This window comes from Gavia stellata, chromosome 3 (genome assembly GCF_030936135.1).
Source record: "Gavia stellata isolate bGavSte3 chromosome 3, bGavSte3.hap2, whole genome shotgun sequence".
NCBI classification, from domain to species: domain Eukaryota; kingdom Metazoa; phylum Chordata; class Aves; order Gaviiformes; family Gaviidae; genus Gavia; species Gavia stellata.
The window spans coordinates 38,308,247-38,334,118 of NC_082596.1; the positions used below are offsets into that span (position 1 = coordinate 38,308,247).

A 25,872-nucleotide genomic window follows, 5' to 3' on the forward strand; every position below is an offset into this window, starting at 1 on the left:
CCTTCCAGTGCTGAAGTCCACACTGTCAGGAAAACAGCTTCACATTCTGAATCATTTCTGGGTCTTGCTGAGCTCCATCAAAACTGGTAATCCTTTAAGAGTCAGGAAAATTTCTTTCTCCTTGCTATCCATAACTACCAGAGCCTCAAAATACAGGCTGATTATGAAATTCAGATGCCAGTTTTTCACCCACTTCAGAAATAGTCTGATCTTGGGGGTGTGTAAGACAGTTACGTGAAGCAACACACTAATGTTTGTTAAAGTTTATACGCTTGACCTATGACTTGTCAACAGACTTAAGTCTTTTGAACAGGTACAGCTGAAATGCCATGTTTCCACAATCCAGGATTTCAGACTAATATTATTACACCTGTATTTAGTTATTCTTTGACACAATGTACTTAGTTTACCCCCCATGATAGGCTTTCCATCTCCATTTTTTGGAGTTCTCCAAGCAGAAGTTTTGAACCATAGAGGAAAGAAAGCAAAGACCTGACCACGTCTCTCTCTAATCCATACATTTATGCCACTCCTGTTCCTGGGGACAGATACGCCACTGTTCTTAACATATCTTTAAGCACTGGCTCTCAGAAACCTGAAGAGCTTTTGAAATTATTTGAAATATTCCAAAGTGAATCAGAGGCATGCAAAGCCAAAACAAACACTGTACCTGTAGCTTTTTCCTTTCACCCTTTAGCTAGATATGTTCCTTCTTTCCAAGGTTTGTTCCCTTCAGCTAAAGCTCTTCAGCTGATGTTGGTTTGACTTGAAATTTCTCCTCCTCTTTAATCCATCGCATCTTCTTACTCTATGAAATCTTCCTATCTGGGTTTTCCTCCTGTTCATCAGGTTTTAGTTCACCTTTGTTTTAGGAAGGCCAGAAACTTCTAAGGACTGTATTTTGCCCCCCTGCAGCCTCCCTCACAGCTGCTGTTGATGATGGCACCATGAAGACTGGGCTTTTTTCACCCTGAAGGACCAGTCACCTGGTGACAGATCTCTCCACAAACGCTCTGCAGCTCTTTCAGTAAATGCAATACAATCATTGGAGCTTAATTTTTATTGTTTGCCAGACTCTAGTCTCCCCAGCTGTCTTTTTAGCAGGCTGCCTAGCCTCAGAAAAAATTGACTTCTCTGAGTGCTCCCTATATATCCATTATCTGGAGGAAAAATCCATCTGTTTCATCCTGCAGCATCTATATTTGAAACACTCAGCCTTACTTATCTTTAGCTAACCCATTCTTCTCTGTCAGGAGCTTCTGCCTGAAACACTGTTTGTTTTTCCTCCATCAGAGAGATCACCTCTTCCAGCCTCTTCACTCAGTACTTCATTCATCAGCCTTTCAACAGCGAGAGGCGCTGGTGCAAATGCAGAATCTATTTTATCCTCATGGGTTTTTTCATCCTTCAAATGTTGTTCCTGCCATTTGACATTTCTGTCCGGTAATCACACCTATGCGTATGTAGTTTCTGCTTCTACTCAACATCCCTCCTCCGCTGCACAGCTGGTTCAGTTCTGAAGGATTATTTCAGCAGCCATCTTATATCCCACTTCATTCTGAGTATCTGCGTCTCTCCAGCACATCTTTGTGACTGAAAACAGAGGTTATTAGTGTGCATCACTTCTGAGGGGAAGGAAAACAAAGTAGCGGTAAACACTACCAACAAGAGTTTCCCGGTCTGGGCCCTCAGTTGTGATGTAGTTTTTTTAATGGATAAAATCTAAGCCAATGCCAAAAAGATGGATTGCAGTACCATGGTATCACCACAACGAGGCATGTGATGCATTGTTTTAAAAGCAGCTGTGGCAAACCATTTTTATATTGTGCAGTTTTTCTTTCACTTTTGGTCCATGGTGGATTTTCCCAGGTTCTATTCAACAGTAAGTCAGTTTAGAGAAGGTGCTTTCCTTTGCTGTGACATTCTTCATGATGGCAAAAAAACAGTTAAAATGGTTTCCAGTTTTCCAAAAGGAAGTAAGTACTGCATTATTTCTCTTGTGCACTTTCAGCTACTCAGCTGCATCCTCCTGCCTACCCATGATCTTAAGAAGGTAAAAATTACTTTCATTTTGCTTGCAGCTATTAATTTTTCACGATGTGAATACATCTTGATAAAATAAAGGTAACCCTGTGTCTGTGTTGTGCCTGTAGTAGGAATTCTTCAATGACACTTGCTAGTGCAAACTCCTATGTAAGTATTAATCACTAGGACATTCAAATTCTACCCTGTGAAGGTTCTTAAGCTGTTGGTTATGTTCTTCTTCAAGGCATGAAGAGAATTCACATTGTTGCTCCAACACATTACTTGCCCTAGGGAAGAAATTCTGCTTTATATTTTAGCAGTCCACTCCTGTATGATGATGCTGAGTAATTAGGGCCTCAGTAAAATTACTGATATGCAGAAGCACTACTGAACATGAGAAAGGACTGTGAAGGAAAATTCTGTGTATTGGACAATTTAGTTGTTCCAGAAATGGACTTACAAGCAATAATTTGCATCTCAATTATTTAACTGTGTCTCAACAATTTTATTAAACAATGTATTCAAGTGAGTTCTGTTGGGTTGCCCTCAATATGTACTACCTTGGACCAACATAACTAAGATGTAAAATTCAAGAATTACATTTTTCTGTGGTAGACATCTCAGGAGGTCTCCACCACCTTGGTGGGCTTTAGCTTCATACAATTACTAGTAGAGAAGTTTGTGTTGCCCCTTTCAGAGTATTCACAGTGCTTCAGACTAACTCAGGCCTCTCCTTTCCCTGCTAGGCAGTCCTTGACCTATTTGGGACCTATGAGGTTTTTTATGTACTACCTCTTAGAGTGGAACGAAAAAGTTGTGTCTCCTGTTTCCACTAAGATCTGTGTAACTCCATCCAGCTTCTTCCCCACAAGATCCTTCATTTGCTTGGGTGGTCCCAGCCTTCCACAAGCTTCCTGGAACTGCTGTTTGCTTCTCTAACATGTCAGTCATGCCATTGTCCCTCTGCCTCTTCTCTGCTTCAGCATCTTCTCCATTTGCATTGTTAAGTACCAGCGTAAGCAAGCCTTTGGGATTCTGCAGGTCCTTCTTTTCAGACTCTTTTTATGGGCAGTCTTCTGAGCGTGGCAGAGTAGTTGCAGCACACTGTCATCTTTCTCAGTTGTTGTTTCTGGGTTTCTCCTGTGGGAAATGCTCCCAAAGAGGAAGGAAAATTTTGCTTGGTGGAAAAAAAAAAAAATATCAGACATAGTTCAAGCTTCAGCCTTGAAAATTTGACCCTTTGTTTTAAGCCATTTGTTTTTAGATACTCGTTTGTATCTTACCTTTAATAATGGGCTTACCACTCTGCTTGTGATTTGAGTGTCAAAGCAGGACGCTAGCAGTAAAAGGGAAAATGGAGATAAAAAGATGTGCTGCTTCCAAGTACAGAGACAGAGCTAACTACTAGCTTGCCAAACTGATAAAGTGGCAATGAAGGCCTGAATGGCAGATCATAGTGTCACCCTGCTAAAGTATGAGATATACAGACAATAGTAAAACATTGTATGTTATCATCAGAAAGGATGCTTTAACTGATATCTTAATAATTGCATGGAAGAGTTAATCCTGTTTTGTCAGAAGCAGTTTTATGCAACTTGTGGACGACCAGCAATAGACTCAGTTCCCTGTGCTAAAATAGTCGCTTTAATTCAGCGTGATTGTTTAATTCAAAACCAGAAACAACAAAAGCTGATTGTTACCTTAAATTTGATAATAATTAATTGTGGGACAGCAAATTGTTTTTAAGGCTAACTGCAATTTCAGAGTTTCTCTCAACCCCATCTCCTTGCTTTGTCCTTCTCAGTCAATCCCCTTATTTTATAAAAAGCCCAACTGCATCCTAAATCCATTTTAAACTCTTGCCTTTTATTGCCTTGTCAGTTTACAATATAGCTCTTTTGTTCACTTCGTCCCCCAAATTAAATTTCCTGTGGACCAGATCCTCAGCCAGCCTAAGCTGGCACAGCTCTATCAACAACCACCACTCTGCTGATCCAGATGATCAAGCCCCCTCCTATTAATCATTGGTCCTTTCCCCCATCCCCCAGGCAGATTGCTTGCAGGGTGTTGGCAGGGTTTCTGTATCATCTCTTCATTCACTAATAACACTATTCAGCATTTATTGGGCCAGTCTGGCTCTCTGCGCATTCAGCAGCAAAGCTGCTATTGATTGCATGATGGGGAAGCAAAATTCAAGCCTTATAAAGTCACATTACTTTGTATTCTGAGAGCTCCGTGCAAACTACAATGCAGTTAATTCACTAACGGTTTTGTATTTGTCTTGCTTGTGTCATAGTAAAGAGAAAATGTTTCAACGCTGCTGGGGGGGGTGGTTCACATGATCATTGTTCAGAGGATTTGAGAGTCACGTCACAAAAGGCAAGTTGTGGGCTATGCTTCAGCAATGACACGCCTTAGTAACTGTAAGGCACATTGCCAAAGACCTTCCTGTTAAAGGAGGTAAGATTATACAGTCTGTGTTGCCTGATTACATATATAAAATAAAATCGCCAGATAAAAACAGTATGAAGGATAAAATATTTTCAGCAGAAAGATTGAATATGATCTCACTTATACCAGGTTACACCATCTACATTCTTGCTTTCCATGAAGAAGAAAGCTGCACCAGGTCCATTACATTTGTAATGAAATGCTACTCTAAAATGGTAACCAAATTATTAAGATAAACCATATATGCTGTAAAGAACAGAACTGAATGATTGACACATTTGGCTCTCCATTAACTTTAAGACTTAAAAATTTGAAGAGTATTACTGGGGACTATAATGCTTTCTAAAGTCTTTCCTAGTATTTTGTCAATGACAGCAGGCATTAGAATAAAACAGAGTAGCTTTAAAAAATGAAAGGGTGCTTGGCATTTTGCAGTCTATGTTTTGTTTTGTTTATTAAACGGTGGTGCTTTTACCTATCAAGAAAAATATATTCTTTGCAGGATTTAAAACGCACTGAACATTAAAAACTCCTAATTGAAATATTTTCATTATGTCATTTTTTACAATTTTGGAAAGGTTCTGAAAAATTTGTAAAGCTTATCCATGCAATTTTTAAGGAGTGTATTACCTTAAATTAATTAATTATCAGTAGTTATTTTAAGGAGATTACTTCAAAAGTGTTTTAAAGAGTTTAATCTTATAGCATTGCAGTTTAGAATACAGTATATAACACTACAGTGTAACAAAATGCATAATTACAGATGTAACTGACAGCAAAAGAATGGCATACATAAATACAGATACAAGCAAATATGCCAATCTCATTATCACTGATATGTAAATACCCACCATGGAGACACAACCTGAGCTTAATTTGTTAACACTGTCTAAAAAGAGAAAAGCATTAAAAAGTCAAGGAAGCGATATGTGGTGCCTTATTTCCTCCCCAGCCAAATTACTTCTCCCTGAAATAAGCATGATAAAAATGTTCATTTTCCTTGACTCACATTTTAGAGCCTAACTTGGTTCTGTTTCCACTGTAAAAACAGTCTTACAGATTTAACATCCATATTTACCATATAGGCTCTTAATCCTGTGAAGATTTAAGTGCAGGGCTAGCTTAATGCACAGAGTAGCCCTAGTTACTTCAGTATGTGTTTCGTGCATGTGGAACATCAATGAAACAGAGCCCTTGTTTTCACGGGCTATTTTTACTATAGCTGCAGTTCCCTGAATACCAGTATTTTTATCCAAATGTATCTGTAGGCTTGATGTGGCTTCCTAACACAAGTAAAACAAATTTAAATGCAACACCATTCCAGCTAAGAGTCTTTGGGGAATTTCTGGCACGTGGGCCAGGGGACCTGTGACCTCTGCATTGGCCAGGAACTTTCTCCCAGGCAGCCCATGGCTCCACCAAGCTTCCCCTCAAAAGCCTGCTGTCATCCTCTTCTCCCCTATGATAACTCTACCCTCTTTCAGCATCTCATCCCACCCTGCGGTGCTCCACGCCATGCTGTCCCAGCTGCTGCCTAAGTCTCATTTCATTCTGCGCTGTGCCCCACTTTGCCCTCTATTGCTCACCTTCCCCTCCTCTTGCTTGGCTGAAACAGAAGAGGAGCTCAGTGTGGAGTAGCACTGGACGACTTGGTGGCTTTGCTCAGGGATGACGCACTGCTTTAGATCTGCAAGTGAGGCTGAAGGACCTGCACGTGCAGAGCACTGCTGGTAGGGAAGCTGAGGCTGGGTGAGGAGAAAGCACTGCACAACAGAGTGGTGGTTAATGAACAGCTTAGAAAAAGCATTTAGAAGTCTCACTAGGCACTCAATAAAGAAAAAAAAAATGTTTAAACTCCTCCATGAGTAAATTTCAGCCCCAATTGTATGGGTATTTCTTACAGGTATTCCACAAAAAGCATCCGTCAGCTCCCATGGCAGCTTCAATAATCCAAACAGCCGCATGGTTAGGAGCTCAGAAGTATCGGATTCCTGTACTTCGCACTGTTCTCTGGCATTTGTCAATGGAAAAGCTTTTAGCTTAGTTTATTTGAGAGCAAACATTTCCCTTTGTCCCCCAAACACATGTTATTTTTTGGATCTGGAGGGCCAGAAATACTGCAGAGCAGAAGGCTGTAATCACAGCACCAGGAGGAGAGGAGCCAGCCTCATGCATCCCTCTGAACCCGGCATCAGTGTGATAACGCTTTCTGCCTGCCAGGTGAAGCACTTGATTCCTCACCTTACAGAATCAAGACTTAAACTTTGAAGGATGCAAGTTTTATGCCCAGCTATGACAAGGGACAGTTTTTGCTACAGCATGTGGAGTCCAAACTTCCTGAAAGTGGTAAAGGAGCATCTCTGGTACTAGCAAACAGAACTGCTGAGGAGCCTCTGGTTTGCTGTGTTTTTCTAAGATGTAGAATGGAAAAAAAATAGTTTCCTTACCTAGACTTCCTCTACTAATATACCTGACATTCTCCAAAAGTAGAGGGGTTTCTAAATTGTAAAGCTGCCTGTATTGATGATTGTGCATGTAGTAAATTACTTTGAATACACAAAAGCTTATGTAATTTGAGCCTTAAACACTTTAAGACATGCTCTGACCTCACCAAATCATCACCTGGTGGAAACAACAGCATTCCATTGTCTAAACTCGTTTCTTCAACTAAGAACCTATTCCACTGACTTTCAGCTCCTACGTCAAGAAACACTTTATATGCATTTGCTTCTCTGTAATGTGAGTTGTATTTTCTTGGCTATTGAAAGTGACTGAGAAGCATAGAGAATAGGGTCTTTTAAACACCTGTTTTCACATGTTCACACGCTGCCTTTAATCACATTTGCAGGAAGATGTCAGCCTTTCATGTACAGCTCTAAGGATGTCAGTGGTGCTGTGAAATCAGGTCTCTGTACTGCCAAGGGACACATGACTGTCTTAGTCTGTCACAATACTTACCACAATACTCAATCGGGAAATTATTTTTATTATGGAAACTACTTTCTTTGGCTTTTCTGCTTTAGGCTCTTCAGACATACCAGACCGATCCTGCCATGAGAAAGATGCTAACTCAGCTGTATTTCTATATCATGCCTGTATTTAATGTGGATGGATATCATTTTAGCTGGACAAATGTAAGTAGTGTCAGTAGTATTATGCAAAAAATTGTTCAGACAGGAAAGATCAAATGGTTGTTACATCATTCAAAGGTGACTTTCCCATCAGTTTGTAGCATGCAAAATGGTAGTAAAAACTCCAGTTACAATATAATACTGAATATGTTTACCAGGGTTGGATTGTTATGTGTACAAATAGATTTTTGCCAAAATATAGTAATATTGCTATTTAACTCTTTTATAACTTATGTTAGGACCGATTCTGGAGAAAAACAAGATCAAAGAACACAAGGTTTCGGTGTCAAGGTGTTGATGCTAATCGCAACTGGAAAGTGAAATGGTGTGGTAAGTCTGGAGATACTTTGGTCCACCAGTTCAGATTACCCTGTATTTAATTATCCAACAGAGTAAGTAGGTTAGGTCACAACCGTTGTGAAATGTTCTCTTTTCCGTAGTTAAAGTTGAAGCTACTTTCCCATAAAGCCACAAGCCAGGACTCAAATCTTCCTTCTAGCTTCTAAAAAAATGAAAGTCCTAAACTTTGGAAAAACACATCTCATCACAAGTAAATGTTTTCATGGCAAGTGTGGCAAAAGTAAAAAAACGCACATACCGCTATTCTGTATTTCTGCAGTCATGTAAATAATTCGAAGCACAGTATTGAGTCTGGCCCATCACATTTCAGAATTTACCTGACTACAGCTTTAGGAAACATTTCAAACTTCATTTTATTTAATTTGTCATTTCTCTGAAATGGCTTTAGCTTTGGAAATGTCAGACTTGCTTTGTTGGCCTCACAGAGAAATGTCTGAGAATATTTTAAGGCCATTATTATTAGTGATTTAATAAAGAAAGAAGGTGCTTCTAAATGCATGGAGATCCAGTTTTAAACTCCCAGCACTTCTGTAAATACTTTCATTAAAATTGACCTCAATTTTGCATAGAGAATGCAGCAGTAATGAAATACTAGCAGAAGATTTGGAATGGGTCCACTGAAGAAGAAATGGTACTTATATTAAGTCTTACAGCAAGACAGTGCAACTCACAGAGGAGTAAGCAGCCATACAAGTTCTGGTGCAGCAGAAAGTAACAGCACTTTGTTGTGAAATACAGCAATATATACCTGGTTCTTCTGCTGACCTGCTCTCCCATCTTGAGCAACTTCCTTCACCGCTCTGTGCAGCTGTTTTCTCCTCAAGCATTTGTCCACCTTCCTTATTTACATTATAAACTTGTAAAGACAGAAACTGTGTTTGCATAGTGCTAGGGCAATGGCCCTCCCTTCAGCCCATCCCTCTTCCACTGAAAGTCTCTAGATGTTTCCACAATACTCCGATTACTTGCAGTAGGAGTAAGCACTGTACAGTCTGCCTTGTAGCAATTGCATTCTTTAAGCAAGTTTCTGAGAACTGTAAGGATAGAAGTGAGTGTGAATAATCTGCCTGGGGACATTACAAATGAGGTGAGAGTGAACAAAAGCATACATTCAATACAGTATGGACCTGTGAAATATGCTTCCTATTTTTTTCTACTCTACTCGCAGTAAGGAGAGGACTGACACAGAAGCAATTACCGAAAGCCTATGTTAGCTGAGAATCCCTCCACTACAGAAGAGAGTCCCAGGGCTGCTATCACAATCTTTATGGCAATTTTATGCTGCAAAAATAACATAAAAATGAACCATAGTCCTGCATCACTGTTATCATCTTTTACCTAAGTGTGTAAGTCACAACTTTAGGTATTTTGGGGACATACATTTACTGTTCAGAAGACAGCCACCAGCACAGTTGGAATGAACAGTTCTCTTGCAAAGTCTTCAGAGCCGTATTATAGGTACCTATCAGTGCAACACTAATACTCACACAGTGCATTTTTTTTCTAGTCCTAATTAATCTTTGTTGGGTTCAAATCACTCTGCTCCTCCCTCTTCCTGCTCCCTAGCCACTGTATTAAAGCACACTTTTTACTCAGTCCTGAAAATGTTTGTTTAGTTTTCAGTAAAAAACATTTTTTCTAGGCTAAGTGAAACTATAACAATACACACACGTGTTGCGTGTTGTAATCCACTACTTGTTGCATTTCTCCCCTGCACTGAACATGAAAGACAGGTCCTCACACCGAGTTTAAAAACTAAAAATTGCTCATCATCCCACCAAGCACATACTCCACTTCCTTCACCAGACCCCAAACTGTCTGATTCTCTATTTTGACAGAGAATAAAGAGCTCTTTCATGAAGTGGGCTGACTGATCCTTACCTGGCACCCTATGTTATCATTAATCTGACTCTAAATTCTTCTATTCCAGAGAAGAATCTGGATCATATCACATTTTGAGGGTTGTGTAATCATGGTGTGTTTAACATTTAATACTGTGTATGCTTGTAAAAACCTTTTAATTCAGTTCAGTTGCACTTACAGTTTGCAGACAGGCTTAAACTTCACTGTGGGGCTTCCAGGCAGGTGTGTTGTGGCAAAATCTGGCCCCCGCAAAGCCACTGAATGCTAGCTGCAGTGAGCTAGTTGGTAAAGATAACACAGCATCCCTTCTGCTTTCCTCTTCCCTTCTAGTGTAGGACTTTGATGTAAGCTTTATGATGTTGCTTCTGTATTCTCTAGGGACCAAGAAAAGGGCTATATCACTGATTGTGGTAGACTTCACTTTGCAGCGCCCTGTACCCAAAATAGTGCACGGAAATTGCACACAGACCCAGGTGAACAAACAGACCCAGGTGAATACACAGACCCAGGCAGCAATATCTCTGTGTAGAAATGCACCTTGCAAAATATATATATGTGCAATAACTAGCACAATTGTTTAATGTTCATGAAATAAATAGCAAATTTAAAAGCAATAATGAGGCACTTAGAACTAAATTGTATCATAGGGCAAATGCAGTTAAAGGGGTTGCATCCGAAGCTCCCAAGAGAGCAGCAGTGGGAGTTAAAATTTCCAATGCATCCTAATTTCCAGTGCACCCCATTGCTCACTGAGGACAGTACCCCACACTGACAGAAGAAGTGGCTGCAAGGAAGTTTGAGAATCATGCTGCAGCTCATCCATCCTCCCTGCCTTCCTTCTCTACCAAAGCATTGGTTTTATCAGTCTCTGCACACATTGCCTTTGTACATTTGATCTCATGACGGATGTTGAAGGATACTTGTCCTCCCCCAGTATGCTATCAGGTAAAAGAATAAGGCAGCATGTTAACATTTTATGCAATTCCATTTTCTTCTCATGTCTGTAACTCAGAAATTTCACAGGAATTGATACATACTGTATCGGGTTTTTTCTTCTTGTGTTACTTTAAAAGAAATTCCAGTACAAAAATTGAGGATATCCTTACATTATCCAAGGCCACTATGGAAACCCTCTCTTTCTACTACCAGCCAGCTTCACTTAAGGAAAAGCATTAACTACAGCTGGGATTGCAAATGGCTCACAAAGAGTAGGCTGGACAGTTTAGAGAGTTTTTTTCTTCACTGAAATTCACTAAACTGAGTCATATTTTACCATTGGGTCATTTTACCATTAGCATGTAGGATTCTGCTGTTTATTAACAGTGATGTCCATTTTCATGATTCAGTATACAACACTGTTACAGGAGATTAAGTATCCATAAAAAAAGCAAAGGCTCTGGAGGCTCTGTTAAATAGCTCTCCTTTAGCTATATTATCTGACAAGACATCGAGGCGGAGTGCTCTTGGGATTTAGATGACTTGGTGGCCATCTGTTCTGCAGGGAGGAGACCATCTGCCCTCTATATAACCCTTCCATATCCACTGCAATCTAAGCACTAATACCTTTTGAAATCGCCACCTGTGACCATTGAATGGTAACCTCAATTTTCATATTACAAATGAAACTGCAGCATTAAATTCTTCCACTTTTTAATTTTTTTGGCATTAGGTTGATGGCATAACCCTGTTTTAGTTCCTATTATTATGCTTTCTCACACACTGCTCTCTTCTTATTATTTGAAGATGGCAGTACTTACTATACAAAGGAAAGCTAATAAAACACTGCTTTTATAAGTCCCTGATGACACCAGGGAATGTTGCAAACAAACTATTCCTATTCTGCGAGTCAGTGTAAAACATGTGGCATTTTGAAATCACAGTGGATAAAAAAGTGGAGTGGATTTGCATAAATATTGTTCTTTTAGGCCCAGGCCCTAAGCTGTAAATGAGACGGTGGCTTAGATCCAGAATTGCTAAATGGTAAAAGAGCCACTGCCACACCTCCTTTTCTGAGTTTCATCTTTCAGTACCTCATGGGATATTACAGACAGGCTACATTTCCGCAGCTTACTGCCACCTGAGCAGATTGACATGGTGAAAGATATCCTCACAACTGAACCCCTGCCCCAAACTTGAAGGAAAATTAAGCCCTGTGCAAGCTGAGGTGATTTCTATTTTAGCTAACTGAGCAATCATCGCATGTGGCTTGTCATTTTTTTCCCATAAGGTTTGCAAGAGCAAAAAATAGGCAGTAGTCAGGAACTATTCTCATGTTTTAAACCAGTCTCTAAGATAATGCCTGTTGAGGTTATCTGCGTACCATTGTAACCACCACGGTAGCAGCTAGTACATTAAAATGCTCTTAAAGGCTAGATATGTCTTGGCAGTGACTAGTGAAAGAGGTATAGCTCTCTGCTTTCAAATAGACCAACTGAGACCTTTCAATGGTTTTAATACTGGAATGCTATCATAAAATGTGCTGCTCATATGGAAAGCCAGGGAACAAAATACAATGAAGTCAGGCTGTCCTTTTTCTGTTAGGTTAAAAATATGTCCTCTGGGAAGAACTGAGTGTAGTTGGCCAATTGGCAACTTGGTGTGTCTACTAGATGAACAAGCAGATTGCTGTACTGAGGTCCCACTGGCTCATGCCCATCAGTCACAAGAAAGCAATTTGTTTCTTGCTTTTCACACTTTTGCACGTAGGCCCACGCAGGCTGAGCCAGAAGTTGACCCTTGAAAATTCTCTGTGATTGTTCACCATCAACTTTCTCTTTCAATCTCTAGATGAAGGTGCTTCATTTCACCCATGCGATGACACCTACTGTGGTCCCTTTCCCGAGTCTGAGCCTGAAGTAAAGGCTGTTGCTCATTTTCTCCGCAAACATCGGAAACAAATAAAAGCCTATTTGTCCTTCCACGCATACGCACAGATGCTGCTGTACCCTTACTCTTACAAATATGCAACTATTCCAAACTTCAGCTGTGTGGTAAGTGCATTAAAACCTGGGAGAATATGCTTCCCTATATAATATTTTTTGGTACGTTTTGTTTTGAGAGTACACTTGTTTGTTCAATACTTTACACATATTTAATATTGAGTGGTATTTATTCTGGATCCACTTGCAATTGCATTTCTGGATATATAACCTTCAGTCAAAGTGAGTCAGCAGTAATATGATAAAAATGGTATAGTACCTTCCATCCATCAGTCCCTTTAAATTACATTATATGATAAAACCCTGGGTTTTAATTATAGTTATTATAATTTTATTTAATTAACTGTAATGGGAATTATGTAGTTAAATCTTTGGGCATCTAGCTGAAATTCTGTCCCTTCATGCTCAGAACTTAAACACCAGGAGCACAAAGAAGATCATCTTCAATGTTATGAACAAAATAAAACTGAAATGGTTTATGTTTATCAATTAGAGAAAAAATCTCGTAGATGTCACCAAAAGTAAAGCTTCCATTGCTTTATGTATCATCCTGCTCAGACATACTGGTTTTAATCCTTTAAGACAAGCAGCTAATTAACATCAGGGGCTTTTGTCTATTACAAGAATAAATTAATAAGAATACGGTTTTTTGATGCAAGCCCATTGATTTACAGATATGTACATTTCATGTATTCCATGCTCATCCAAATGCAGAACAACTATTCCCTCTGCTCGCAGTCTGAGGTCTGTTTTTAGCTACCCTCCTGTACATAAAACCCTCCCTGTGGCTTATTCTCTTAGGGAAACATCGCTAAGCTCTACTGTCTGTTTGCTTCTGCTCATAGACGCACATTGCACCAACCAGTGGCAAGCATCTTTCTTTCGCCCAGTCTCCAGTAAAATTACATTGTCCATATATCTCCCATTTTGGCCTTGAAATTTGCAGTGACTTTTAACTTACTAGTTTAAGCTAGTTTACTCCAAAGGAGCTTAACTGCACCTTAGATTTATCCTGTGCAGAATAAAGGATGCTGTCAGTCCCTGGAGCTTCGCTGAAGTTTCATTCAGCTGCCCTCTCAGGAGGCTGAGCAGCCAGCACTCCACAAACTAAACTCTCTTTGTGGGTTTATTTCTTTTTAAGACACCTAATTTCAGCAGCTACTAAAAATTCTCCTGTCTGATGTCATTCCTGGGAAACAGAGAAAATTAGAAGTTAACTAAGCAGCCAGAGGAGCTAAAAATATGAGACTTGTTGGGACTGACCACCCAGCCCTGCATTGACTGTGAATAAATCCATTAATCTTCTTTTTATTCTACCTTCTCCACCCTGTTTTGGGGAGTGGCAAAGAGAAAGGAGCTCCCCAAGGGAATTGGTGACTATTACTTACTAAAAAACATAGACTGGGAGTTTGAAACCACAGGATCACATTCCTTTGAAGATTAGCAGGTGCAAGAATATTTGTTTAAGAACTGAGAACTCAGCAGAAGGTAAAGACATGGTGTTAGGAAGAATCAGTATCTCCTCTGCAAGTAGGTGATTATTGGGTATCTGATGAAAATATCCTGAGTAACTTAAAGCAATAGCAGGCACTGTGTCAGGAAATTCATTGTAAGGAAAAGGAGTTTCTAACTGAGAGTTTTCACACATACCAGTAAATCTTTAGTACATGTTGTTCTTGTTGCTCAAGGGCTATTTCCATTCTGAAACAGGGAGTAACTGCCCCTCAGCACACAGACTCTATCTTTCCATCCACAGCTTTCAGACCAAAGGAACACAGTTTTTGATGTGTAGGAGGTGTTCCCCAGGTTTGTGAGACCTTCGGTCAGGCTTCTCATCAGAAGCAGTGGAGCACAGACCTAAAGGAACAAAGAAAGATACTGTTTTAGACAACAACCCCGGACAAATGGAAGCCAAATCCCAATTCTAAACATTTTGTCAGTATTTGGACTCCATGCTTCTTTTTATTGCAGTGGATCAAAAAGAACAGGGAGGTTGGAATAAGAAACTGAAGTAATTTCCTGTTATTTAGAAAGCTTGTTATGGGGATCATAGTGAAAATGAATGGAATACTGTTGCTTATTTATTTGTGTGTTTTAATATTTGCCTACAGCCAAAGGCTCCATCACCTGGCAGATCCTAAATTAATAGTCTTTAATATCTGAAGTGTCTAAAATGGTGACTTAGGCTGAGGTTTCAGATTCTCCACTTCTCTTGGAAATTACAGTGAGCTGGAAAGCAGCAGATCTCTGTTTCCTCTTGCTGATGGAACAAGCATTGTTGGTCTACGTGGACTGTGTACAGTGGACAACTGTAGGACTCCACATGCATAGCAGATAAATAACATTTGGTACTAACGGGGTGCCACGATTAATCCTCAGCAGAAGAACGGATGTTTCTGTCTGACCCAGCACACTGGGTCGTATCATTCTACTGAGCTGTCAGTTACCATTTTGATTAAAGTGTTCAATTATTCAGAGTTGCTTTGAAACTGGAGAGCTGTGTACTGATCACAACATGCATATTCTGTTCCAATTTAGGCACAACTCTCTTATTGACACTCTCCTGAAATCTGCTCTTTTAAGGTAATTTAAAAGAAAGTGCACTTTTAGATTGAAAAAACCAGCAGAAATATTCATCCATCTCAAAGAGTTTTAAATTTCACCTACTTTTCATCCCTTTTCTTCCTGTACAGTTGTTTGGCTTCTAGTGTTTGTAGTAAACTTACATGGCATGACTGAGTTTGTGTATGTCTTTGTAAAAATCTGGTAATTTTATGTGAAGCTTTCTCCTTGAGGGTGTTCAAAAACTGGTTGCCCGGATTTATTGAGGATCCAACCTGCACAGTATGATGCAGTTGAGAACTGTCCCCTTCTTTGGGCACATAACTCCAACAGTGGAAGCAAACAGCTCCCCTCAAGGCTAAGAGCATCAAGTTCATAGCCCAGGGATGCCTGCCTACATGGTAGACATGGACTTGGGTCACTCCTGGTCTGGCCTCCAGATGGTTGCTGCCTCTGCACAGAACCCAGTACTGTTGTGCTGGTTTTCAAGGGGCATTGCCAAACTACTTCTTCAGAAAGATTTCAACAGGGCATGCTCCTGTTGTCTCATTGCTGTACAATGCATAACTCATGCACAGGGAGTCTTCTGCTTTGTGGCTATGTTCTCCTTCCCATGGCACGTTTACCAGGACCTTGCTCTCCACCTGTCTCAGCTCCCTCAGCTCAGCCCTGCCTCCCGCTCCCTTGGCGTCAGGCCTGTTGTCAGGCCGTCCCAGCTCCACACCACAGCCCTGGGATGGTAAGCACAGCTGCTTGCCAAATTTCTGTTGAGCAACTGAGCCCGGTACTTGGGGCTTCGGTGCAGGCACCAGACAACAGCCCCAGGCTGCAGCTGGAGCTCCCCACTCCCTGGAGCCCTGTGAGGCTCCACTGCCACCGCCGTGGCCTCATACTGCCATCCCACCGCTCTCACGGGGCCCAACACCTCTGACCCCATCATGGGTCTTGTGTGTCATGACTCACAGAATTTGAGGCATACGTAAGAGGAGGAAGAGTCCCAAGCGACAGCACTTCCCCCTTCCTCAGACCTCCTCCCACCTCCTCATCTTTGGTGTTAGGGTGAGTCAGAGGTTACCCCTCACACTGGCTGGTGACCACATCCCAACCCAGCAGAACTTCCCAGCAGCACTGACTTCAGCGGTCCTGCCTCCATGCACTCTCTCATGGAGGTGGCAAGAGGAAGAGGTGGGGCAAGCTGAAAATGTCGGAGTCTCTGGCACTATCATCCCTGTGCTGAGAAACAAAAAATCTAGTTGTGCCTAATGGATTTTTATAATGGAGTAAAAAAGTGCTCTTCCATTTGCTAGGAGCCCTACTCTCCAAAGCCCTACTTGCTGGCCAGTAAGTGAAAATGAACTTTTCTTTTTTTTCTGGAATGACATTTTAAAGCCATTTTCTCTGGCTTCTCTACTTGGGCGGACAAAGACCCACAGCAGGAATGCTTGCACGAGTCAGACCAAGGATTAAGCCAGAATCCCAATTCCTGACAATGGCAAACAAGTGGAAGGTTAGGGAAAACATATAAAAGGAAAGGCAAGTATACAGTAATCCTTCCCCAGTGCATTCATCTAGTGCCTGATGAATAACACGACAAGGACCAAGTTCACGAAGACTTGCATAAACCGAAACCTACAGTTCTTCAGTTCACAGAAATAAAACAACTAAACCATTGCAGCTTTACCCAGTGGTTCAAAGTCCAGCAGTTTCTAGCTCCAAAGATGTTTGTTTCCTGATCTCTATAGGGAGATGCCTCTGTGTTTTCCTAGATATTCCTGGCCTTCACTGTACATTCTCCAGGATCCTTTTCTTTGGGATCATAATATTCCTTTTTCTTTTGAATATGTGTGTCCTTTCTCTGTGTTTGGATGAACTATCCACATGTGACCCTCAGAATTTCCCATGGGCCAGGCCTTCTACACCTCAGTTTCACCGGATGCCATGAACCTCCTAAACAGACTACATCCATATGGATGTTGAAATGTATGTAGGTGCTGATTTTCCCCATACAGTACTGAAATCACATTTCTGCAATATTGGAAAGAGTTCTCCAAGCCTACATCATCTGGCCCCAGAGAAAGTTAGACCAGCAGTGAACATTCACCTGTCCATCAGAGATTCAGGAGTGGAATTTGCCTCCTTCCTTCTTCCCACTCTGCTCACTGAACCACTGTGGAGCATCACCAAGAGATCATTTCTCCTTCACAAGCCCAGCAGAGATGAGGTTTAGTGGACTGGGAAATGCATCCACAGGTACTGGCAGAAAATGCACGCGTGGCTTTTAAACTGCATAAAAAAGAGATTATTTCATCTCATGGTCTCACAAGTTGCCTAAATTTGTTGTGTCACTAAATTGGTATATATACCTATAGTTACAAATACTTAATGGCTGATCATTCACAGTGCAGTGAGCTTCTTTATGCCACGAAAATACTGAACCAAGTTTTTCAGGGAATTAGGGAAGTGCTGTCAATAAAAATAAATAATGCATTTATCCTTTAAAATAATTTTAAATTAGCTGCCATGGACTGACGGAACACACCATTGCGCTGGAAGTCAATGATCCATAGCTCAGGTTCCAATCCCGTTACAGTATTTAATTCAAAGTCTAATTTATGTATTCGTTTTTCTCCCCCCCACAGGAATCAGCAGCCTATAATGCTGTTAACGCGCTTCAGTCAGCCTATGGTATAAGATACAGATATGGTCCTGCATCTAGCACTTTGTGTAAGTTTTCCTCTGGCACAGGTTTGTGACTTTCACCTACCTATAGTAAGCAGGAGATTACTATAGGTAGTCTTTTTATTATAACAAAGCAAGCAAACACTGTTTAAAGTGAACTTTGTTCCAGTTGTGGATGGTGAGGAAGGAGGAAGATGAAGTTTTGTAACTGATTCAGTCAGTTGATTGCAGTAAGATTAACTCAATTGATGCAATAAAAGAGATTAAAATGCAATGCATTTGAGAGGCAAAAGCCAGCTAATAACATGTTCAGAACATATAAAACCAGATTTTTTAACAAAGAAAGACAAAACAAGATCTTAAAAAGCGTATCTTTATCTGAGACTGTAAATGCACTACTAAGTTATAAAATATTTGGGAGGAAATAATTCAAAGTAGGTTTCATTTTTCACCATTTCTTTGCCTCTCCTTCTCTGCAATTGTGACAGATAGAGCTGTTCATAGAGTTCATTCTTAAATTTAGGGTGATGTCTTTAAAAGCCAGGTTTCAAATGTCTCTGTGTCCAGATAATGATAAATGATAGCAACAGTATCTTTATTTGGACATCTTCCATTTTTCAGAGAGTGATTTCAAATGCATTTTTCCCTATAACAAAATATCTTTAAAATACGCCTTTTAAATATGTAACAACATTTGTCAGGGAAGCTCTCCATGTAGACAGGTAAGAGAAAAAGAAGTTCAATAGGTTTCAACGAGACCCTTTTTTTTACTGAAACTATGAGTCCTGAATGCTCTTTGTAATGATGACAGACATCGAAAAAGTGAGAAGCTTAAGTAAATAGCAAGATTTTTCACAAGTAACCTCCTGCATCTCCTCTGCTGTTGCCATGTTTTGGCTAAAGCTCCACTTTATTGTGGGCCTCCAACTCACAGCACGGTCATCATCTTGTGCTCATTACAGTGCAGTCAGTCGCTATGCTATGTCAAAGGAAGAGCAGTGTGAATTAATGCCAGAATTGCACAGAAGACAGCAGGCCACACGAGAGATGGATCTTTTTATAAATATAAGTGTCTTGGGTAATCAACATATGGAGATAACGAAAGCATAAGCAGCACATTTCCTCGGGAAGGTTTGTTAATATTAGACACCACCTATGCAAATGCTCTCATGCTGTAAGGATATGGTGAGAAAACAAGACAGAAATCAAGAGAAAGGAATTTTAAAAGCACTTTGAAAAGGAGAATGTAAATTACTTTATCAGCTTTCTCCCCTCTCCCTGCAAAGGAATTGCCTGAAAAACCCAAGTTAAACCTAGGAGCATGCAGAGCTCCGATCCAGCTGTGTTTCTTTGTGGAAGCAATGCTTTAGACTGCACTCGCCTGGGGACAAGAACAGTTTGAGGCTTTATTCTAAATGTTCTCTTTTATTAAAGTTTTGCATTACAAAGAGAAGGCAGTTATTAATTTTTTTCCTGTAAAAATCGAGGGTCTAATCCGTATTGTGCTGAGCACCTTATACCAGGTGCTGGGTGCCCATGCCCTTCTCTGAAGGGTGTTCAGGATCACGGCAAGCAACAGCTGGAGTTGCAAGTATATTCGCTGAGTCCTTGAGACAAAATGCCACAAGAACCCTCTGGCACTTTCAACATGACCTGCATTTAACATATTTGTAAATTTTCTCTGAATTCCCTCTTTCAGATGTGAGTTCTGGTAGCTCTATGGACTGGGCCTACAAAAATGGCATCCCCTACGCGTTTGCGTTTGAGCTACGTGACACCGGCCATTTTGGATTTTTACTTCCTGAGACGCTGATCAAACCAACCTGCACAGAGACCATGCTTGCAGTTAAAAATATAACTCTTCATCTGCTGAAGAAATGTCACTGAGAGCTGTTTCTAGGAGCTGGAAGTGAGCATTTTACTCCCAGTGCTGCTGCCTTTCAGTGTGTTCAGTTGCCATTCTAAGCTTGGCCACTTCAAAATCATAGAAGCTAATGGGAAGTATGGTATTGTTTCTACCAGATTTGCTTGGTGGGAAATGGAAAAAATCCTGTAATATCAGCTCTACAAAAGTCCATAAAGTTGATTGATAGACTAACTTAGTTACCAGTTTGGTGTAAAACAGTCTCTTCTTTTTGCAATAAAGCTTTCATTCTGCAACTTCAGTGGGGCAGGTCCAGGCCCACATACAGGTGCCTGAAAAAGAATTCCACTTCCAGACAGTCCCTGGCCTTACTCCTTTCCCTAACAGGAAGACTTCCCTTAGTGTGGTCTCTCGAACCAAGGGATAAAGTTTACTTTCATGCACATGTACTCAGTGACCCAACACAGGCCCATGTCTATAGCAGTAAATGGCATATAGTTGCAGCTGGCCGCGCTGCAAATGGCAATGTGGCTTCGTTCTGCCTGTATACATACATATGTATATGCACTTTTGTGATTTTTTTTCATGTAATGCAAGAATTTGACCAAAGGTTTCCTTTAACTGTTCAGAGAAACCTATTTTCAAATGTATATATTCGGATGGACTCAAAATCAACATATTGCCTTTGAAAATGTAACTTTCCTAGAGATGTGTAAGAATTAAAATGAAATATTATTGAGATATACAATACTCTGCTTTATGGAGAGACAAAGCAACTTGCCATGACTTGGGACTTGGAAGCCAGCAGTCGACTGGTGCATCTGGGTTCTGCTATAGTAAGTGTCTGCCCATTTCCACCAGCCAAGGATCTAGCCTTAATCTGTAATTAACTGATCTTAACTGATGTTTTATTTATCAGTATTCTTGCAGTGAGTCCTGTAGCTCTATGGCTATGTGGCTGTTCTTCTTGGAAGTCGTGGTTTTTGCATGTTTTAAAGGAATTAATAATAGATTCTTAAGTGAGATGGAGGTGAAAGCAGAAGCTCTATGGCTGCAATATATTGAATAAGCACCATGTTTGAAAGAATAATAATGAAAGCACATAGAATATAACAACTTGTTGAGGGTTTTTTGGTACTTTTAAAATACTATTTTTTTGATCTTATATCTGCAAAAGCATATATTTTACTTTATTAATTTTGAGTTTAATCTTATGCCATGTTAAATAAAACATATTTGTTAATAAAATCATCAAAGGCTTTTGAATTATTCTTCGTATTTCATTTAATTGTTAAAGCTTTAATTCAAGGACACAACAATTTTACTTATCTGTAAAACATTACTGACACCAAGGATGCCATATTTTAAAAAATCTACATCCTCTCTAGGTAAGTACTCGAACTTAGCAAATGGGCAACCTTTATGAGACTAGGGAGCACTGTATTTGATTAACAGTACCATTGTTTTCAGGACTGCAAAAGGCAATCATTGAGCAAAGATAACAGAATTGCATTCTATTTGTTTAATGTTTTGCTAATAAAAAGTATTTATTTTAAACAAGCTTTCTGAAAGCTTGCTTAGATTTGGTTAGTTCAAGACTTGTTTGTGTAATGCAAGTTTCTATTCTGGTTTAATAAAAATCTAGGGGACAGGAGCTCTCAAAATATCTATCCACTAGTCATTTCCAATTGCTTATAACCATAATCATTAAATATTTTGAAGACAGCAATAACTGGTCTTTGCTATGCATAGATTCTTGACCAACAGTCTTGATAGCGGTGTAAATTAAGTATTGGCACCAACTGTTGTGAGTTATTCTGGATTTAAGTGACAAGATTGAACTACTACAAGGACATAAGAGACTGAAGTGAAGGACAGAAGGCATGAGAGACACCTAATCAGCATGAGAGATGCCTAATCGGCATGAAGCAAATTTACCTCTGGGTTGCTACAGTACAAACCTTTCCAAGTATGGGCCAGGAGAAACCAGATTCAGATGTGACGGTTTGATTCCTGCTCGTAGTCCAGTAGTTCATCACATGAAACACTTCAGCTGTATCTTCATACCATCACATCCCCACTGGTACTGAAAAGTAATTGAACTCTGAGAGCAAGAAAGAAAAAAAAAAAAAACAAAACCCCTCTGTTAGTTACCAAAAGGACCTAACATTGTAGATCTAGTTCACCTTCTTGGGCAGGAATAATTGCAAGTATTCTTGTGTTTATATTTATCTGAGAAGCTTTGACATTTAGAAGTACTTGATATCAAAAACAGTCCGTGAATAAAGCTACATCCTGATATCTGGATGGACTCAGCCTGAATACTATGTATTATGTACAACTGAAAAATCTGAGCTGAGTTTTGAAGACCCGTGCAGGGTAATTTAGTGCCCCATAGCTGAATACAAGTGTGAAGTCTCTGAGCCCTTTAATTTCAGGGTCACTAAAGCTGATCAGAAAGACAGTCACTAGAAAGGAATACGCCCTATTTCCTGAATTAAGAATTTGTAAGGCAATTTATCAGCAAGAGTGATTCTAAATAGAGTAGTTTACCCTAAGGAGAGAACTACTGGTAATTAGCTATTTGGATATGGAACGACAGCCTTTGTGACTTACAAATGTTACTCCTCTGAACAGCTCTTTTTTATCTCCATAATTGCTTACTTCCCTTTGTACTTCTCTTCAGCAGTCTTTATTGCTTACAGGACAAAAGAATCAATAACTGGTTTTGAGAAAAGTGAATTTATTTTATGATTGTAGGTGTAGTTTAGCATTCACCACAATAAAAAGTACATGAACAGCAAAACACTGATTATTAACCCAGCAGTCAAAATCACATATTAAATGGTTATGTGAAATCCAGGAGTTACACTTCTATTGATTATTGATAGAATAATTATAACCACTTCTATAACTTGGAAAAAGTGCTCAGACAAGCTTTTGTGAACATCTGTTCTTTTTTTTGATAGCTTTTATTTTTTATAAACAAACCCCTGAGATTAATTAACGTGAAGGAAACAGGCCTATGCCTCTTCAAGTCACCCTCCCCAACAACAAAACAATTATCCCAAATTAGCTTGAATCACCATTCATAAATTGATAAAAAATTGGCCTTTAGAGGTCAGAAAAGGTATGGAGTTTGGTTGCAAACCTTGAAGAAAAAGCACAGCTGATGGGTGAAGCTCCCCATGTGTTTTTCAGAAGTTGCTTTGAAAAGGCCAGTGTATTTGGTCACTCATGTAACATGTAAAGCCTATAGAAAACTGCAGCTCTTTTTTGAAATTTCTGAAATGTGAGTAGAAAGAGTCCAAATGACCTTGAATGCCAACATGCATTTACTTCGAAACATCCAGTGCCAGTCCGCTTGTCTATCACAAACAGCAGTGTGCAGATTGTGCTGCCTACTTGACGATTGCGCAGAGTAACTGTTTACTGAAAAGACTGCATCTAATTCTTAAAGTTGGGAAGAAAGCATTATATTTCCTACCAAAAATAAGTTGCTATTCAACTATTCTAGTTTATTCATGTTAAACAATCCCTTCCTTTTTTAGTTTTACATTCAATTTAATGGTACCACTCGAATAAGATATTCGGTAGCATGGGTAGCATAATAAGTATTTTTGTAAGCCCTTTGACCTTTTCTTTGGCTGTGCGAAACTACTATATCATTTCCATAGTTCACTGTTATATAGCAGTCACATTCATTGTTAAAAATTGTTAGTCTCACACATAATGACTTCATGCTTTTGACTTCTGTGCCTAAAAGCCAGATGTTACCACTGTCATGCAGTTCTTAAGTGATGGCAAAACATGAGAATAATATCTCAGATGCACAGAGATACAACTACCCTTCTGCTGTAGACAACAGGACAAGCAAAACAGAAATTCAAATAAATTACAGAGAGACTTTTTAAATATAAACCCCGTGACATTAGCCGCACTTCTTTAAAAACATTTTTAAAACGCTCATTTTTAAACCACACAAAATACCTTTTCTGCGTTACAAATTTAAGTGTCTTCTGTCCACAGAAAATATAGGCCATTTGCCATGCTTAACGTATGCCCTATTCTCATACTCATTCGGGATAAAAAATTAAGGTCCAAACAGCTGTAATTGCTTCCTCCTTCACTGTGTAGGAGGAAAGCTGGGTGCGGAGAGAGCTGCCTTCTGGCTGACTGCATCGATAGGCTTTCAAGCCCTATCAGCACCACGAAGTCAGGAGTACTGATGCTGTTGGCGGGTCTGTCTTGGAGGAAGGTGAACAACTCCAGAGAGGTTTTCACAGTCCTCGGCGGAACGTGTCTGTCTCCCCAAGCGTGATGCGCAGGTTGAGCAGCTTGTCAGAAATTCACAGCCTGAGGCTGCATGTGGTGTCAAAAGGGCCTGCCTTAACAACAAGGTCTTCTGTTAATATCCGCAAATTTTGGATAACTAGAGTCACTCCAGAGCAGTAAGCTAACATATGGCTCTCCTTAGCAAATGACGTTTGGGGCAAGGAGGTTTAGAATAGGTAAATCTTTAGCCTCTGAATGCTTGTCCTTGCCTAACAGGCAGGAGCGGTCGAGCAGAAAGTCTCGGCTCTCTCCACTTGCAGATCCTTTCGAGCCCTCTCCTGAGAGACAGAGTCAAGCGTGGCAGGGCTTGCCCTTGGACTTAGACATCAGGGAATGCACTCATAAATAATAGATTCAAATGTTAATTAAAAAAATCTGCCACTGTCCCCAGCCATGCAGAAAGTGCACTTCGCCTGCGACAAAGAAAATCCATCCATTGCCATAAAGATATGGGGTAATATATTTCATTTGTTCTGCCTGCTCTCAGAGTCCAGCCACCTTAGCACTGCTCGGCATTATTGAAATAGACGTGTGGCAGAATAGCCATAACAATGAAATATTTTAATCTACCCCCAGGTTGTAGGAGCATATACTTTATCTCAAATAATAGAGAACTGCTTCTGAAATAAATATTGTGGTACGACTGCGAGCAGGTGTTTTAGTCTTTCATGCGGTCTACTATGTGCCAGGCTATTCCTTTGCGTACCAGGATGGCTCAATGCTAGGTAGGCTGTCTCTTTTTTTAAACAAATAATGAACCCTTTTTTTTTTACCAATTCTGAGCAGAATATCAAGTTAGGTCTGAAGAGATTTACACACAAAAGAGTCTGAGAAAGTTTCATTTTATAACAGAATTTTCCATTTTCTTGAAAATAATGCATCTGTTAAAATCACAGCCAGTTTTCAGGTGGCTTATTGTTTTCAGCATGTCCTAAGTGAAAAAACAGTACAGCAGCCTGAAAAGCTGAGCAGAAATGACTGATCTACTTACTGTTTCATTTCCCTTGTTTCATTTCACTTTGTTTCTAGATTGAGAAAATCTGGGCTGAATTGAAGGAGTGCAGTCAAAAAGCTGAGTGTAAAGGGTTCTTCTGTGCTTAATGAGCTAGAAATAGCCACTTTTTTAAAAAAAAAAAAGCAACTTGTCATATTTTAAGTTCTTTATGTGACTAATTGCTTTACTCTGAATTAAATTACCACATTCACAGAACTTAGTATAGTTTGGAATGATGTATTGTTATTTTCCTGGGAGCCAGACAGTTTTCTAAGGGTTAAATGAGTGAAATGCCTGCTAGTGTGGTAGGAGAACCAGAGCTGCTCTTTGGCCTTGTTAGCACAGAATCTGTCAAAAAGGCAAAATACACCTGAGCCTTATCTAACAGGATAAATTTGCTATATCATGCTGCATGCGTCTCCATTTCTCTTCCTCCATTTCAAAAAAGAAGTGAATACTGTCTGTCGGTGACGACTTCAGACTATAAAAGTGCCTAACTTTTGGTACTAAATTTAAATCATGAACCTGTTAAAATGTGTGAACTTCCCCACATACCTACGCACATCCATTCACACACAAACAAGATGTCTGTCTGCACAATGTGTACTGTGTGATGGTTTACGTAATAATGTAGCTGCAATTCTTGGCAACCACAGGGCTGCTGATAGC

General features: G+C 39.9%; 1 protein-coding gene across 1 annotated transcript in view; it reads left to right on the top strand.

Annotated features, from left to right (window-relative positions):
• CPA6 (carboxypeptidase A6) overlaps positions 1 to 19,897 on the top strand; it is a 44,006-nt gene extending 24,109 nt beyond the window's left edge. Inside the window, exons 6-10 of the mRNA XM_009814550.2 lie at positions 7,500 to 7,610; positions 7,847 to 7,937; positions 12,618 to 12,820; positions 17,971 to 18,055; positions 19,710 to 19,897. Coding sequence (XP_009812852.1) covers positions 7,500 to 7,610; positions 7,847 to 7,937; positions 12,618 to 12,820; positions 17,971 to 18,055; positions 19,710 to 19,897 — 678 coding nt within the window. The remainder of the gene's footprint in view (positions 1 to 7,499; positions 7,611 to 7,846; positions 7,938 to 12,617; positions 12,821 to 17,970; positions 18,056 to 19,709) is intronic.
• Positions 19,898 to 25,872: the final 5,975 nt, after the last annotated feature.